General features: G+C 43.1%; 1 protein-coding gene across 10 annotated transcripts in view; it reads right to left on the bottom strand.

Annotated features, from left to right (window-relative positions):
- Positions 1 to 15,065, bottom strand: part of RYR3 (ryanodine receptor 3) — a 786,940-nt gene that overhangs the window by 352,594 nt on the left and 419,281 nt on the right. For all 10 annotated transcript variants that reach the window (XM_073638993.1, XM_073639000.1, XM_073639001.1 and 7 more), the window contains one exon: positions 8,700 to 8,926. In XM_073638993.1, coding sequence (XP_073495094.1) covers positions 8,700 to 8,926 — 227 coding nt within the window. The remainder of the gene's footprint in view (positions 1 to 8,699; positions 8,927 to 15,065) is intronic.

Here is a 15,065-nt window from a genome sequence, read left to right on the forward strand (position 1 = left end):
TGGGAGTTCCGGTGGCATAACGACAGGACCCGGCGGGTGAAGGGCTCGCCGATGCCAGCAAATACTTCAGCTGGATGTGCTTCCTCGGACACACATCCAGCTGGATTGTATTGCGGCGCACAGACCCATCGGGACGCAATACACACTGCTGGCCAATCAGAGGCCAGAAGCTGATGTTGGCATGCACGTGACCGGGAGCACATGACGTTACTTCCATGCATCCCCGGTCGCTTGCATGCTGGAGTCAGCTGCCAGCTTCAGTAGGGGGCTGTTCGGTGGGGGAACAGAGGGAAGGTAAGTATTTATCTAGGTTTTTTTTTTTTTAATCAGTGAGTTAACGGTCCCCGTGAGCATACTACTATATGGATGACTATAAGCTGTGAATTATACTACTATATATATGACTATGGGCTGTGCATTATACTACTATATGTATGACTAAGGGCTGTGCATTATACTACTATATGTATGACTATGGGCTGTGCATTATACTACTATATGTATTACTAAGGGCTGTGCACTATACTACTATATACTGTATATGACTATGGGCTGTGCATTATACTACTGTATGTATGACTTTGGGCTGTGCATTATACTACTATATGTACAACTATGGGCTGTGCATTATACTACTAAATGTAGGACTAAGGGCTGTGCATTACACTACTATATGTAAGACTGGGTTGTGAATTAAACTACTATAGGTATGACTTAGGGCTGTGCATTATGCTATTATATGTTTGACTATGGACTGTGCATTATACTACTATATGTATGACTATGGGATGTTCATTATGCTATAAGGAGGACTATGGGGAGTGCATTATACTTCTGCTATGGGGCCCCAAGGCTTCTATGTACACCCCTGGTGAGTATAATGGTTTAATTTTTTTTTTGTATACATTAAAGACCACCGTCAGAATGGGGGAAATACACCAGGATGGGACCCAGGATAAGGGACATAAACCAGGATGGGAGATATACAGTTAGGTCCATATATATTTGGACAGAGACAACATTTTTCTAATTTTGGTTCTAGACATTACCACAATGAATTTTAAACAAAACAATTCAGATGCAGTTGAAGTTCAGACTTTCAGCTTTCATTTGAGGGTATCCACATTAAAATTGGATGAAGGGTTTAGGAGTTTCAGCTCCTTAACATGTGCCACCCTGTTTTTAAAGGGACCAAAAGTAATTGGACAGATTAAATAATTGTAAATAAAATGTTCATTTCTAGTACTTGGTTGAAAACCCTTTGTTGGCAATGACTGCCTGAAGTCTTGAACTCATGGACATCACCAGACGCTGGGTTTCCTCCTTTTTGATGCTCTGCCAGGCCTTCACTGCGGTGGTTATCAGTTGCTGTTTGTTTGCGGGCCTTTCTGTCTGAAGTTTAGTCTTTAACAAGTGAAATGCATGCTCAATTGGGTTGAGATCAGGTGACTGACTTGGCCATTCAAGAATATTCCACTTCTTTGCTTTAATAAACTCCTGGGTTGCTTTGGCTTTATGTTTTGGGTCATTGTCCATCTGTAGTATGAAACGACGACCAATCAGTTTGGCTGCATTTGGCTGGATCTGAGGACACAGTATGACTCTGAATACATCAGAATTCATTCGGCTGCTTCTGTCCTGTGTCACATCATCAATAAACATTAGTGACCCAGTGCCACTGGCAGCCATGCATGCCCAAGCCATCACACTGCCTCCGCCGTGTTTTACAGATGATGTGGTATGCTTTGGATCATGAGCTGTACCATGCCTCCCCCATACTTTTCTCTTTCCATCATTCTGGTAGAGGTTGATCTTGGTTTCATCTGTCCAAAGAATGTTCTTCCAGAACTGTGCTGGCTTTTTTAGATGTTTTTTAGCAAAGTCCAGTCTAGCCTTTTTATTCTTGATGCTTATGAGTGGCTTGCACCGTGCAGTGAACCCTCTGTATTTACTTTCATGCAGTCTTCTCTTTATGGTAGATTTGGATATTGATACGCCTACCTCCTGGAGAGTGTTGTTCACTTGGTTGGCTGTTGTGAAGGGGTTTCTCTTCACCATGGAGATTATTCTGCGATCATCCACCACTGTTGTCTTCCGTGGGTGCCCAGGTCTTTTTGCATTGATGAATTCACCAGTGCTTTCTTTCTTTCTCAGGATGTACCTGTGACGCCTCTACTCTGAAAGCCCGTGTTTTACCCTGGGTGTTGGGGGACTCGGTGTCAGGCCCTGCGTTGAAGAGATGGGATGCAGCCGTGGCCCGGGCCCGACCCGTGCTCAGGGCAGTCACATTAGAAAGAGATGGTGTGGGCTATTCCGGGTTGAGTGGCTGATTAACGACTACGCCACCTGTGGTGTCTGGTGAAGGGCCACCAGCGCCGCTAGCAGTCCGCTGAGGCCCGGTGTCATGGCGGCTAAAGTTATTACTGCTCCCCACAGGTAGAGCAGGGCCTCAGGGCAGGCAAACAGGATGAAGGGGGGTAGCAGTAGCGCGGGGAGTACGGGCACCGCGTCGTGTGGTATGGCGCGTAATGAACAGTCCGGAGGCCATAGGGGTGAACTTCCAAGGCTTTACTCACTCAGAGACGTTAGCGGGAAGGAGACTCCTTGCTCCTCGCGGAGTCCTGCGGCCACCAGGGACGGGGGTCCGACTACCTCCGAGGAAGTCCAGTGTTCGGTAGCGACCCTACATCAGAGTGTTCCTGCACTACAGACTTCACCCTTTCCCGTCTGTGCGTGTGTAGATAGGCCGGGTCTCCGTCTGAGCTCCTCTCAGGTGTAGGGGGTCGGGTGGCAATTCCTCTCCATCCGACGCCCAGTGGGATCCTCAGGGCCTAACCGGGCTTTCCCGTCCTGGACGTAGAGTACGAGGTCGGGTGTCGGGGGCCGGTACCCCTCTTGCAGCCGGAATCCGCCTGAATAGATCAGGTAGGCGAGGACAGGTGGCGTGCTCCGCTCCGTCTGCATCCTCCCCGGGACCCATTTGCTAGGGAGCCACACTCTAAAGCTCCCGGGCCTTCTTGATCCTGGTCATCGGCTGGGTTGAGACATTCCTACGTCTGCCACCTCCCTCTCGTCCCAAGATCAGGGTACGAGGGCTGTGACCCATGCCGGTGCAGGCCCACACAGGATCTGCGCTCCCGGAGGGAAGTCACTTTACACACAGTATTGTGACAGCACAGTGACAGCCGACAGACTAGCAAAGGCTAGCGTAGAACCAGAAGACGAACCAGAAGGACCAAAAAGAACCAAGATCAAAGATGGCATTCTATTAAATATGAAATTTGAAGTGTCACTGACTAACTGTTCCTCCACCCACACCCACTAACTGGTTCCTACCACTTTGTGTTCCTCAGTCTCCCTGTAACCAGGGGAGCATCACCTAGTGCATACTAGCTCCCTCTGGTGGAAATGTGGTGTTGGATGCAAAAGGCTAGGTCACTACCATCAAACCGGCCTTACCTCAGAGGAGGAACACCACACTCCATTAAAGAAGTGCAGCATTCCTGTGGCGGTCGAACCCTCAGGGGCGCCACATACCAAACTGTAGATTTTGCCACTTCTAATATTGTAGCAATTTCTCAGATGTTTTTTTTTCTGTTTTTGCAGCTTAAGGATGGCTTGTTTCACCTGCATGGAGAACACCTTTGACAGCATGTTTACTTCACAGCAAAACCTTCCAAATGCAAGCACCACACCACAAAACAACTCCAGGCCTTGTATCTGCTTAATTGAGAATGACATAACGAAGGGATTGCCCACACCTGTCCATGAAATAGCCTTGGAGTCAATTGTCCAATTACTTTTGGTCCCTTTAAAAACAGGGAGGCACATGTTAAGGAGCTGAAACTCCTAAACCCTTCATCCAATTTTAATGTGGATACCCTCAAATGAAAGCTGAAAGTCTGAACTTCAACTGCATCTGAATTGTTTTGTTTAAAATTCATTGTGGTAATGTCTAGAACCAAAATTAGAAAAATGTTGTCTCTGTCCAAATATATATGGACCTAACTGTATATATACACGGATGGGGCCAGGATGAGGGACATAAATACCAGGATGAAGGACGTATACATATACCAGAATGGAAGACATATATATATATATATATATATATATATATATATATATATATATATATATATATGTATATATATATATATATAGTGACAGAGTCACTGGTATGGTATATGAGGGGAGGTGTGTGTCACGCAGGTTGCTAGCCTGTGTGAACTAGAACCAATAAACTTTCTGCCAGCATGTTTTATGCTGGGGGGTTAACTCTTTTAAAGGGCGTGGTTTTATGGGAATGACATAGAGATGGGAGGGATGTCATTCCCCATACCTCCACCTCAGGGTGTGGCTGAGCAACGTTTAAATGTTCAGTCCTGTTTTTTTCTCTTTTGTTGAGTTTCGAGTAGCAAAGACTCCAGACTGGAAGACCACAGCTCAGAGACGAGCTTAAAGTTGGGACTACAACCTGTGTGGCTAATCCCACAAAGCTATGGACTATGGATATCTATCTATCTAAAGATATATATATATATATATATATATATATATATATATACACACATACATACACACACAGTATAGACCAAAAGTTTGGACACACCTTCTCATTTAAAGATTTTTCTGTATTTTCATGATTTTGAAAATTGCACATTCACATTGAAGGCATCAAAACTATGAATTAACACATGTGGAATTATATACTTAACAAAAAAATGTGAAACAACCGAAAATATGTATTATATTCTAGGTTCTTCAAAGTAGCCACCTTTTGCTTTGATGACTGCTTTGCACACTCTTGGCAAGGTGTGTCCAAACTTTTGGTCTGTACTGTATGTGCAGACAATAAAAAGAACTGGCCAATGATTTATAGTTTCCAAGGACCTTATAAAGGACATGAGGACAATCTTTACATGTGGTGGAAGGTAGATTTAGACATCAATATAATGTAGTCAGACTATGAAATTGCCTACCATAAGAGGTAGCAATGACAGCTACTATATATCAGCACTTAAAAATAGTTAGATAATAGTAAAAAGTCATTAGGAGTTAAAATTAATCTAGCAATCAATATTTTACTGAAAAATGTTAAGCTGCATGGAATGTTTTTTTAGTCTCTGAAAAAAAGGGTTTTTTTACAGTAATTCTATTAAAAAAATAAAATTTCAATGTGTATCTACACTGGAGTTGTTAAACTATAGCCTGGCTTTGAATTGGGTAGCTCTCCATAGTCCTGAAAACATTATATGGAATAAAGCCTATGATCCAAAAGTCTAGTAGAAGACAAATATTGAAATTGATCATGTTACCAGTGTGTATTAATAGTTTGATTAAAAAATAACATGTGTTCTACACATAAAATGAAAAAGAAGTGAGAATGGGTATAAAAAAATGGAGTGAAAAAACATAATCTGTTCAAAATTTTAATGCAAGTCAGTCAAGCCAAACTGACAGTATATACTGACCCCATAGCCATGTAGGGGTGTATGCCCTATAAAAAGCTCTAGTGCTTAAATCACTGCAGATGTTTTATTCAAATATGCTACTTACGGGGATTTGTGCACCCTTGGTATGCCTAAGCAGCTCAGCGCACTGTTCTGCCCACTAATTCGCCGTCTCCCTCTATGGTGACAGACAGTGCTGAATTGACCGAGAATTCACTGCAAATAATTTTTACTTCAGGCAAGACAGTGAAGGAGGCGAGAGCATGCAAAACCAATGGGTACTGTGCATCGAACCACACCAAGGGTACACCAAGTACTCAAATTAGCATACTTGATTAAATTTTAAAGGCAATGATAAGTACACTAATTTGATTTTTATAGGGGCTGTATCTGCTACAAGGTGTAGGGTTTCGCTCTCTGTGGTAGGCATTATGCTTTAGGTAGCGTTCACATAGGTTATGCAGTTGTGGTCCAACCACGTGCAGTTTTTATTGCTTTTTACAGGTTGCACAACATCAAAACAAACTCAAACATAAATCGCTAGACTTGTCCAGGCATTAAGTAAACAGAACAGACCCCGGCTACTCATACATGGCTGAGCTAGCTCCAGCTCAGTCAAACAAAACATCTATTGTCCATAGCAACCACGGATACTTCTGGTTCTCTATGTCAGTGCGGGCTCACCCAAACAGATTACAGTCCTTTCTCCCGGAGCAGACTTCATAAACAGAAGAGGCACGATACCACCAGTCTCGGTATCCCCATTCAGCCCAAGCTCCAGCAGCTTCCAGCGCCAAACAGATCAACTCCGGCCACAGTTCACACTGAACAGGTTGCATCTTCCAAGCGGATCTCAGCAGCTCTAACAGACTGGTTAGAGCAGTCTCCATTCAGAAAGAGACCTCAGCATGTCTCTCTCTCTCTCTCAGCTACAGCTCACATTTTGACTGACCAGTTAACAGAAGCACACTCAACTCTGCTCAACATCTAGCAGATTGACACCCCCTTGGGAGATTGCTACTCCATGAAGCTACATCCTGCTTCTAACCCTACAGGGGCATCTAATCAAGACCCTACAGAGCTGGGATTTAACCCTGTCCTTCCCAGCTATGCTACAAAGGCTATGTGGTTAGTTTATACTGTCAGTTTGAGCTGATGGACTCCTTTTTATAGCACCAAACAGATGAAAAACAGGAGGTATAGCCAAAATATTATATCAATTATAGTACTTTATTATATAAGATGGTACAAAAATTGATAATGGTTGTAAAAATTAAAAAACAAAAAATAAGGTGAAAAAAGGGGAGTGGGATTAATTACAATATATGTAGAAATAAAAACAATAAACAAGACAGACACTCAAAGGGAGTGGGGAGTATAGTCAAATAATTATTATGGTAATCTAAATAACATATAGAAATTGCTAGTGCTTATTAATATCACTAAAATAAATAAGTAAAGTCATAAAATATGGTAATTCTGAGAAATAGATATTAATTAATAAAATATGACAAGAGATTAATAAAGATACTGCTCACTGTAATTCATTTATGCAGAGCTATAATGGTAGGTAGAAGATATTGCAGAAGTAAAATACCTGCTGTTACACTAATATTAAAAAGGGTATTCCCATCTCCTAGATCCTATTCCAATATATAGTAGGTGTAATAATAATACTAGCAAATACCTCCACTTAGAAATGTAGGATAGTTTTTCTGATTCACTAGGTCTCTTTCCTCATGTGCAGGGGTTGCAGAACCTTAGGTATCCATGGTTACGACCACTGATATAGTGAGTTAGCTAGTTGCTAGTGGTCGTAACTATGGATACCTAAGGCCCTGCAATGCCTGCATATGAGGAAAGAGACAAAGCAAATCAGAACTATACTACATTTTTAATTGGAGGTATTTGCTAATAATATTATTACACCTACTACATATTGGGATAAGAACTTGGAGATGGGAATACCACTTTAATTTAATAAATGGCAGCATCTCCATAAGGATGCAACATAATTGCTGATCACAAAAATTCCTATATGCAGTATTAAAACAGTAGGTGAGAGAAATTCAGAGTATAACACCTGCAGTCATAGTAATATAGTGGATACCAATATCTCCCCTGTAGTGGCTAGAACCTTGAAGCGTTTCATTGTTGCACCCAACTTCGTCAGGAGGTACATAATAGATCTAAGTCCGGGATTATATAGTTTGCTTCGCTTGGGTCACATATGGTGCACATTCAGCATGATGTCCCTCTGGGAGACGGCGACGCCTGGGTCTCTGGCATTCCTGAGATGCATGTGACCGGAAGTGACGCCACTATGTGATACTACTTCTGGTCACACGCATTGGAGGGAACACCAGAAACCAAGATGGGCATTCCAATATCCTGGAGGAGACACACGTAATTTGCATCTGAGCAAAAAATGGGTATTAGTGCGTGTAAATGCTGAGAATTCTTGTTAGCCATAAAATAATAAAAAGGGAAAATATAAGATAAAGAGGTATGTGGAGAGATGTAAAAAGTAATAAGGAAAATGTGAGGGGGGGAAATGAAAATGCAAAGTTTAAGTGAGGAAGTAAGGAAAGGGGAAGAAAGTACCGTATGTAAAAAAAAATGATGTGATCAGCTTTATGTAGTTATTAATATTGTAAAGAAACTATAATAAATGTGAACTATATTACATATGAGCCGACGCTTTAAGCGTATGTCTATGTATAACAGGGGTGTTAAATCAAAAATATACCTGTATATAGAGAAGAATTATACAATCATGCAAAACATTAAAAATAGTTACCAGTAAAGTAGCTAATATAAGTAAATAAATAAACCACAAAAAATAAAGTGTAAAATACCATAATATAGTATAAGAGAGCTATATAATGATCTAATCACAGTGTATTAAGGATAAAGATCATGATGTTGTCTAAATTAAAATAAATGATATACAAGAAGATAGTTACATCTGGATGTAACAATCATATATAGACACATGCGGCATGAATTATAATTTTTACAACCATTATAGATTTTTGTACCATCATGTATAATAAAGTCCTATAATTGATATATTATTTTGGGTATATCTCCTGTTCTAAATATCCCCTTCAGAGATGCTTTCTATTATGTATAGGAAATTTCTTTGGTGTTCCCTTTTTATAGCGCCCTGCTCTGTTTTACATTTCCAGAAACAGCATTTCTTAGCTTGGTATTTTACAAAGTGGTATTGATATTATTAATTACCTGTTCTCCTCAGGTATATGCAGTGCCATCATCTGCAATGGTTCCAAACACTGCACCACCCAGCCATGACGCTCGCTCACACGTTCTGTTTCCACTTTGAGGAAAATAGTTGGCATACGACTCCAGAGAACAGGTGTGATAGTCTGTACATCCAAGCGAGGTGGGCATTGTGGCACAGGATTTTTCTCTTCACTCTTAAATATTGCAGCTGAAAGGGGCATTGTGTTCTGTAAACCCCAACATATTAAAAATGGGTATTATTAACATAGATAAAAATAAAAACTAGGAAAAAAGAATATAAAATATTATGAGTCTTACAATAGAGATAACTTTGCATGGTATAGTACACACTCAGCTGTTGGGCTGTCGGCAAAGTAGTCTTTGTTAAAGGAGCGGTCAGAAACTTAATATTGATTTTAATCCTAAATGCCTATTTATTCTAATAATCTAATCTCTTCTCTAATAGACTTCAATTAAAAAAATCCCCACCATTTCCTCTCTACGCTACCTAACTGCTTTATTTATTTATTTTTTTATTAACATCCTGTGTGATGACACTTCGTTTGAGAAACCCCACTGCATACTGGGATACTCAAACAAAGCGTCATCAGGGGGCAGAGGCTGCGGTCAAAGCCTCTGTCCTCACCCTCAAACGATGTGTTCGTTTCAGGAGCTGGGCTAGTCCTTGCTCTACTGAGCTGGCATCGCTTGTCAATTCCAACATATGCTCAGCATGAGCTCCCCTGTCACTGTGCAATATTCTTTTCAATGCACAGTGACAGTGTGCTCTCTCGCTAGCTCTAATGAGTGAATAATAAGTGAAGAGCTGGCATGAGAGCGCTCTCTTCTTGGCTCGTCACTTCACAGAGCCAGCAAAGGAGCGCACTGTCACTGTGCATTGACAATGGAATTCACACTTTCCCTGATGAGGCTGTGATAAACAGCAATACATGTGGGGTGCTGTGGTAGCAGACCTTGTGGGTTCTGTCCATGGGTGACTATGGGTTATAGGCGCTATATGCATGACTATGCTATTGATGGTATTGTACTTTATTCTGGGACACTTTATGGTAATCATTTCAATAGATGTCGGGCTCACTACTCTCAAGCTTGTGTGACCTAGATATATTATCATCATACTGACCATAGAGCTATGGTGATAGAGATATTATTATAGTCCAAATATATATGGCTATATTACTGTGTACATGTCATGTCTGAGCTGTCTCCGTGTATATATGTTGCATTTATTTATTATATGTTTCTGCATTGATGGATATAGATATTAATATACATCCTACGCTACTATGGTTATAATTTTTGTACCTGTGTTATCTTATCAGCTCACCCTATGTACCATATACCTTTGCACTATATATAGCTGATGGTCAAATGACCTGCCCTGACGAAGCCGCTAGGATGGCGATACGCGTGGGCCCCATGTAGACCCACCTGTCTAATACTCTCTTCCCCACAGGGTTTTTTACCTTGTCGGTCCTTACTTGTACCTGACAGGGGCTTATTTGAGCAACAGTGATCTGGACATACTAGGTCTTGCATCATAGTTCATCTCTTAGCCTGTCTTTTTACTCTTACTGCTACATGTTATTACATTCTCATATGAGACTATGCGTTTTGGTTAAGATATCACTGGTACTTGCTTACCCTCTCCCAGGGACGCCTGGGCTTGGGTATATGTACTACCCTCAACAGCTACTTATATAGCAAGAATCTCCTTAATATTGTGGTTACATTTTGATACTATGGTTGTCTACTGCTCATGGTTATATATACCTTGTATGACACTGTGGGGGCACATTAGTCTCTGACTTATGTATTTTATTATTAACAAGGGTGATTCCTTGGATATGGTCTACATTATGGTTTTTGGTCGTTGTTTTTAATTGTTTTTAGTTTGTTGGTGTGCATTAATAAAGCTATTATTTTTTGATACCATTCACTTGCAATTTGGTGTGCATATCTGTCCTGTGCATTGATTTTTTCTTCTCTTGATGCTATTTGTTGGCTTTATCTTGTCACTTATGAATTTTGTCTAATAAATATATAAGTTTATATTATTTAGGTGTGCACATTTTTTAGTGCATTTCTGTCCTTCCATTTAAATGGAACTCATACTGATGACATCTCGTATGACTATCCCAGCATTCCCTAGGGATTCTCAAACATCAGGGTAGTACTCGCTTACTCAGGTGTGGACCCAGACAGGAGAGGGTCCCTGTGCAGAAACAATATATGGGCCCTTTGCAGTTTAATATCTCATCATAATGCACAATTTCACCTGTTTTGGAGGTAGAAATGACCTCACTTTACCTCTTGGGCCCTTGTACGGCTGCACTGGTTACACCAATGGTAACAGGTTGTATCCTGCTCTTGCGTCCTTCAGATCCATAGAGACTGAATGGAGTGAGAAAGCACAACCGCTTCATTCCAAGGATGGTGAATGGGTAACATTTTGGCGATTTTTTGGGGGGTCTTAGGTATCATCTTCCACTGATTTAGCAGTCATTACTAGTGTTGAGCATTCCGATACTGAAATATCGGGTATCGGCCGATATTCGCGGTATCGGAATTCCGATACTTAATTCCGATACTATTGCAATATCGTATACCGGAATCGGAAGTTCCCATAATGCAATGAGACATTTTCATTTTATTCAGCCAATGAGGATCCTAAGAAGTGTGGGCACATCCTGTTAGGCATGTAGGCATCTTAACTAATGGCATGGCTGTGATTGGCTGCTGAAATGATGTCATGATGCACTATAAAAGCCACCGCCGCCATTTTGAGCTCACTCTGCTGTGAATTCAGTTAGGGATAGGACGCTGTTGTTCTGAGGGACAGTTTTAGCTACCTATTTGCTCTATACTGCTTTACCCAAGCTACTTTCTAAATCACTGTGCCTTGCAGTGCTAGTGCACAGTTCCCTGTGCTGTTCACCGCTATCTGCAAGGTCTGTGTGTGTGAGTGCAGCTCACCCTGTAGTGTGTGCTTCAGCCAAGTCTGGTTGTAGTGCACTCAGTGTGTGTCACTGCCTCATACATTGTCCTTTTTTGCCAATTCATAATTTTTCCTGATATCTCCTATTAGTGTGGTGGTTCCATCTGTATTCAGCTAAATTGGTTCCAAACACACTATATAGGAGTAGATAGAGAAATTTTTTTCCGTCTTGCAGCACTAGTGCACAGTGCTCTGCATCTGTACTGTTCACCGCTGTCTGCAAGGTCTGGTGTGTGAGTGCAGCTCACCCTGTAGTGTGTGCTTCAACCCCGTCTGGTTGTAGTGCACTCAGTGTGTGTCACTGCCTCATACATTGTCCTTTATTGCCAATTCATAATTTTTCCTGATATCTCCTATTAGTGTGGTGGTTCCATCTGTATTCAGCTAAATTGGTTCCAAACACACTATATAGGAGTAGATAGAGAATTTTTTTTCCGTCTTGCAGCACTAGTGCACAGTGCTCTGCATCTGTACTGTTCACCGCTGTCTGCAAGGTCTGGTGTGTGAGTGCAGCTCACCCTGTAGTGTGTGCTTCAACCCCGTCTGGTTGTAGTGCACTCAGTGTGTGTCACTGCCTCATACATTGTCCTTTATTGCCAATTCATAATTTTTCCTGATATCTCCTATTAGTGTGGTGGTTCCATCCATATTCAGCTAAATTGATTCCAAACACACTATATAGGAGTAGATAGAGGAGCCTTTCTGCAGCATTGGGCCCTGCAGCCCCAGCCAGATTAGTATTAGCCTATTTTTTGCAGCCTCATCTATTGCATTGTAGGTTACCTTCCTACATTGTAATAGCTACAAAAAGTTTGTGATACTATCGTTATTACATCTTTAGGCACATCCAGTGTCTTTTTGTGACAAAAAAAACCTAAATAAAGTTCACCAAACACTCCACTTTACAGTTGTGTAGGCCACATTAGCTCATATTAAAGTCTAGTCCACACTTTATAAAATTAGTGTTTCTTATACCTGTTAGCAGCTGTTCAGGAATAAGCACACTAAGCCCTTAGTACTTTTCTGCCTATCTTTATCAGTCTACCAAGATGAAGAAGGCAGGGAGTAAGGCATGTGGTCGTGGTCGTGGGCGTGGAGTTTCTGCAGGGAGAGGACGTGAGGATTCTGTGCCTGCAGGGAGAGGACGTGGGGATTCTGTGCCTGCTGCGGGCACCAGTGACTCAGCATCCCCCAGTTTTACCAGGGAACAGTCCTTTATGCGCAGCTTTGTAGGAGCTAGCCGTACCCCACTGCTGCGCGAGGACCAAATTGAAGCCGTTGTCGGATGGATGGCAGCTAACGCATCGACTTCAATTAGTTCCAGATCCTCTCAGGTCCTGAGCACTGAAGAGCACCCATCTGTCTCTTCACCACCTGCCAAATTGCCCAGGCAGTCAGAGAGCCCTGGACAGGAGCCATCTCTACTTCTGTTCTCTGAATCTCTTGGCTTGGAAAGAGGGGGCCAGCCAAGCAGAATTCGAGAATTTGAAGAAGAGGTAGTATGCAGTGATGCGCAACCGTTTTGTCTCTCTGAATCTGAAGAGGCGGGTGGGCCAGTGCCTATGGTCAGCAGCACACCTCAGTACGCATCTGATGATGAGACTCAGGTGCCACTTTCTGGTGCGTACTGTGCTGTCGAGACTACCCAGGAGAAGCAGTTGTTTGAAGAGGGTGGTGTAGATGATGAGGTCCTTGACCCATCATGGCGTGAGGGACAGGAAGGTGGTGGGAGCAGCTCTGAGGAAGAGATTCCCCGAACGGCCCAAAAAGGAGGGAGAGGGAGGGGGCAGACTTGGTTGCCTGTAGCCTCCACTTCGGCACCCATTAGGAGCATGGCTCTTCCAAAATCCAAAGCGGGCGCTCCCAAGACTTGCAGTGCCTGGTCCTTTTTTGACACAGTTGCAGATGACATTTGCTTTGTCAAATGCAAGCTGTGTAATCAGAAGGTGAAAAGAGGGAAAAGTGTCAGCAACCTCAATACCACAAATATGTGGAAACATGTGCGGACCAAGCACGTGGTGGAGTTACACAAACACACTGAAGACCTAGGCCAACCTACAGCGCCACCTACCACCTCTTCAGCTCGTGTTGTAGCCTCTTCCTCCAGCTCACACACAGCTGGTTCGGCTTCCTCACAGGATCGCCATGGAAGAATCTCTGGCACTGTTGTACAGAGACACAGTGTAATTCCACCCACAGCACCACTTTCCCAGTCATCCTCACACTCCCAGGCCAGTCTACAGCCATCGTTAGCACAGGCATGGGAGAAAAGGCGCCCATACTCGGCAAACCACCCCCGAGCACAGGCTCTGAATGCTGGCATTGCTAAACTACTGGCCCTTGAAATGCTATCATTCAGGCTGGTGGAGACTGACACATTCCGTAACTTTATGGCATTGGCAGTCCCACAATACAACGTGCCCAGCCGCTTTTATTTCAGCAGGCAAGCCGTCCCTGCCCTGCAACATCATGTGGAGGGAAAAATTAAACATGCGCTACAAAACGCCGTCAGTAGCAAGGTCCACCTGACCACTGATGCGTGGACCAGTAAGCATGGACAGGGACGATACCTTTCCCTCACTGCCCATTGGGTAAATGTTGTGGAGCCGGGTACAGATCTTGAGAGTGGCGCTGTACGTGTTCTGCCAACTCCAAGGATTGCAGGAATCCAGTCTGTACACATTGACTCCTCCTCATACTCCAGTTCCTCTGAATCAGCGCTGCAGGAGCCGTCACGGTCTACCTCCACATCGACCCGTGAACGGTTACCTGTTATGATGACCGATATGAGCACAGCCGTGGCCAAACGTCAACAGGCCGTATTAAAATTAATTTCTTTGGGGAATCGAAGCCACACAGCGCAGGAGCTCTGGAATGCCATCAAGCAGCAGAGTGACGTGTGGTTTGTGCCAGCGAATCTCCAGCCAGGCATGGTAGTGTGTGACAATGGCCGAAATCTGGTGGCAGCTCTGGGCCTAGGCAACCTCACTCACATCCCATGTCTGGCACATGTGCTCAACTTGGTCGTGCAGAGTTTTTTGAGGGACTATCCGGATCTTGATGCACTGCTTCACAAGGTCCGCATAGAGTGCGCTCACTTGCGGCGTTCCAGCAATGCAAGATCACGCATTGCAGCTCTGCAGCGCCGATTATGTCTTCCGGAACATCGCATCATATGTGACCTACCCACCAGGTGGAATTCAACGTTACATATGTTGGAGAGGTTGTGTGAGCAGCAGGCAGCAGTAATGGAGTACCAGCTGCAGCAGGCGCAAACAAGTCGCAGTGCGCGCCGTTCACACTTCACCACCACTGAGTGGGCCTCTATGAAGGACATTTGCCACGTT

Source organism: Phyllobates terribilis, unplaced genomic scaffold (genome assembly GCF_046119375.1).
Source record: "Phyllobates terribilis strain yellow unplaced genomic scaffold, ASM4611937v1 Scaffold_7__3_contigs__length_470593459, whole genome shotgun sequence".
Lineage (NCBI taxonomy): Eukaryota > Metazoa > Chordata > Amphibia > Anura > Dendrobatidae > Phyllobates > Phyllobates terribilis.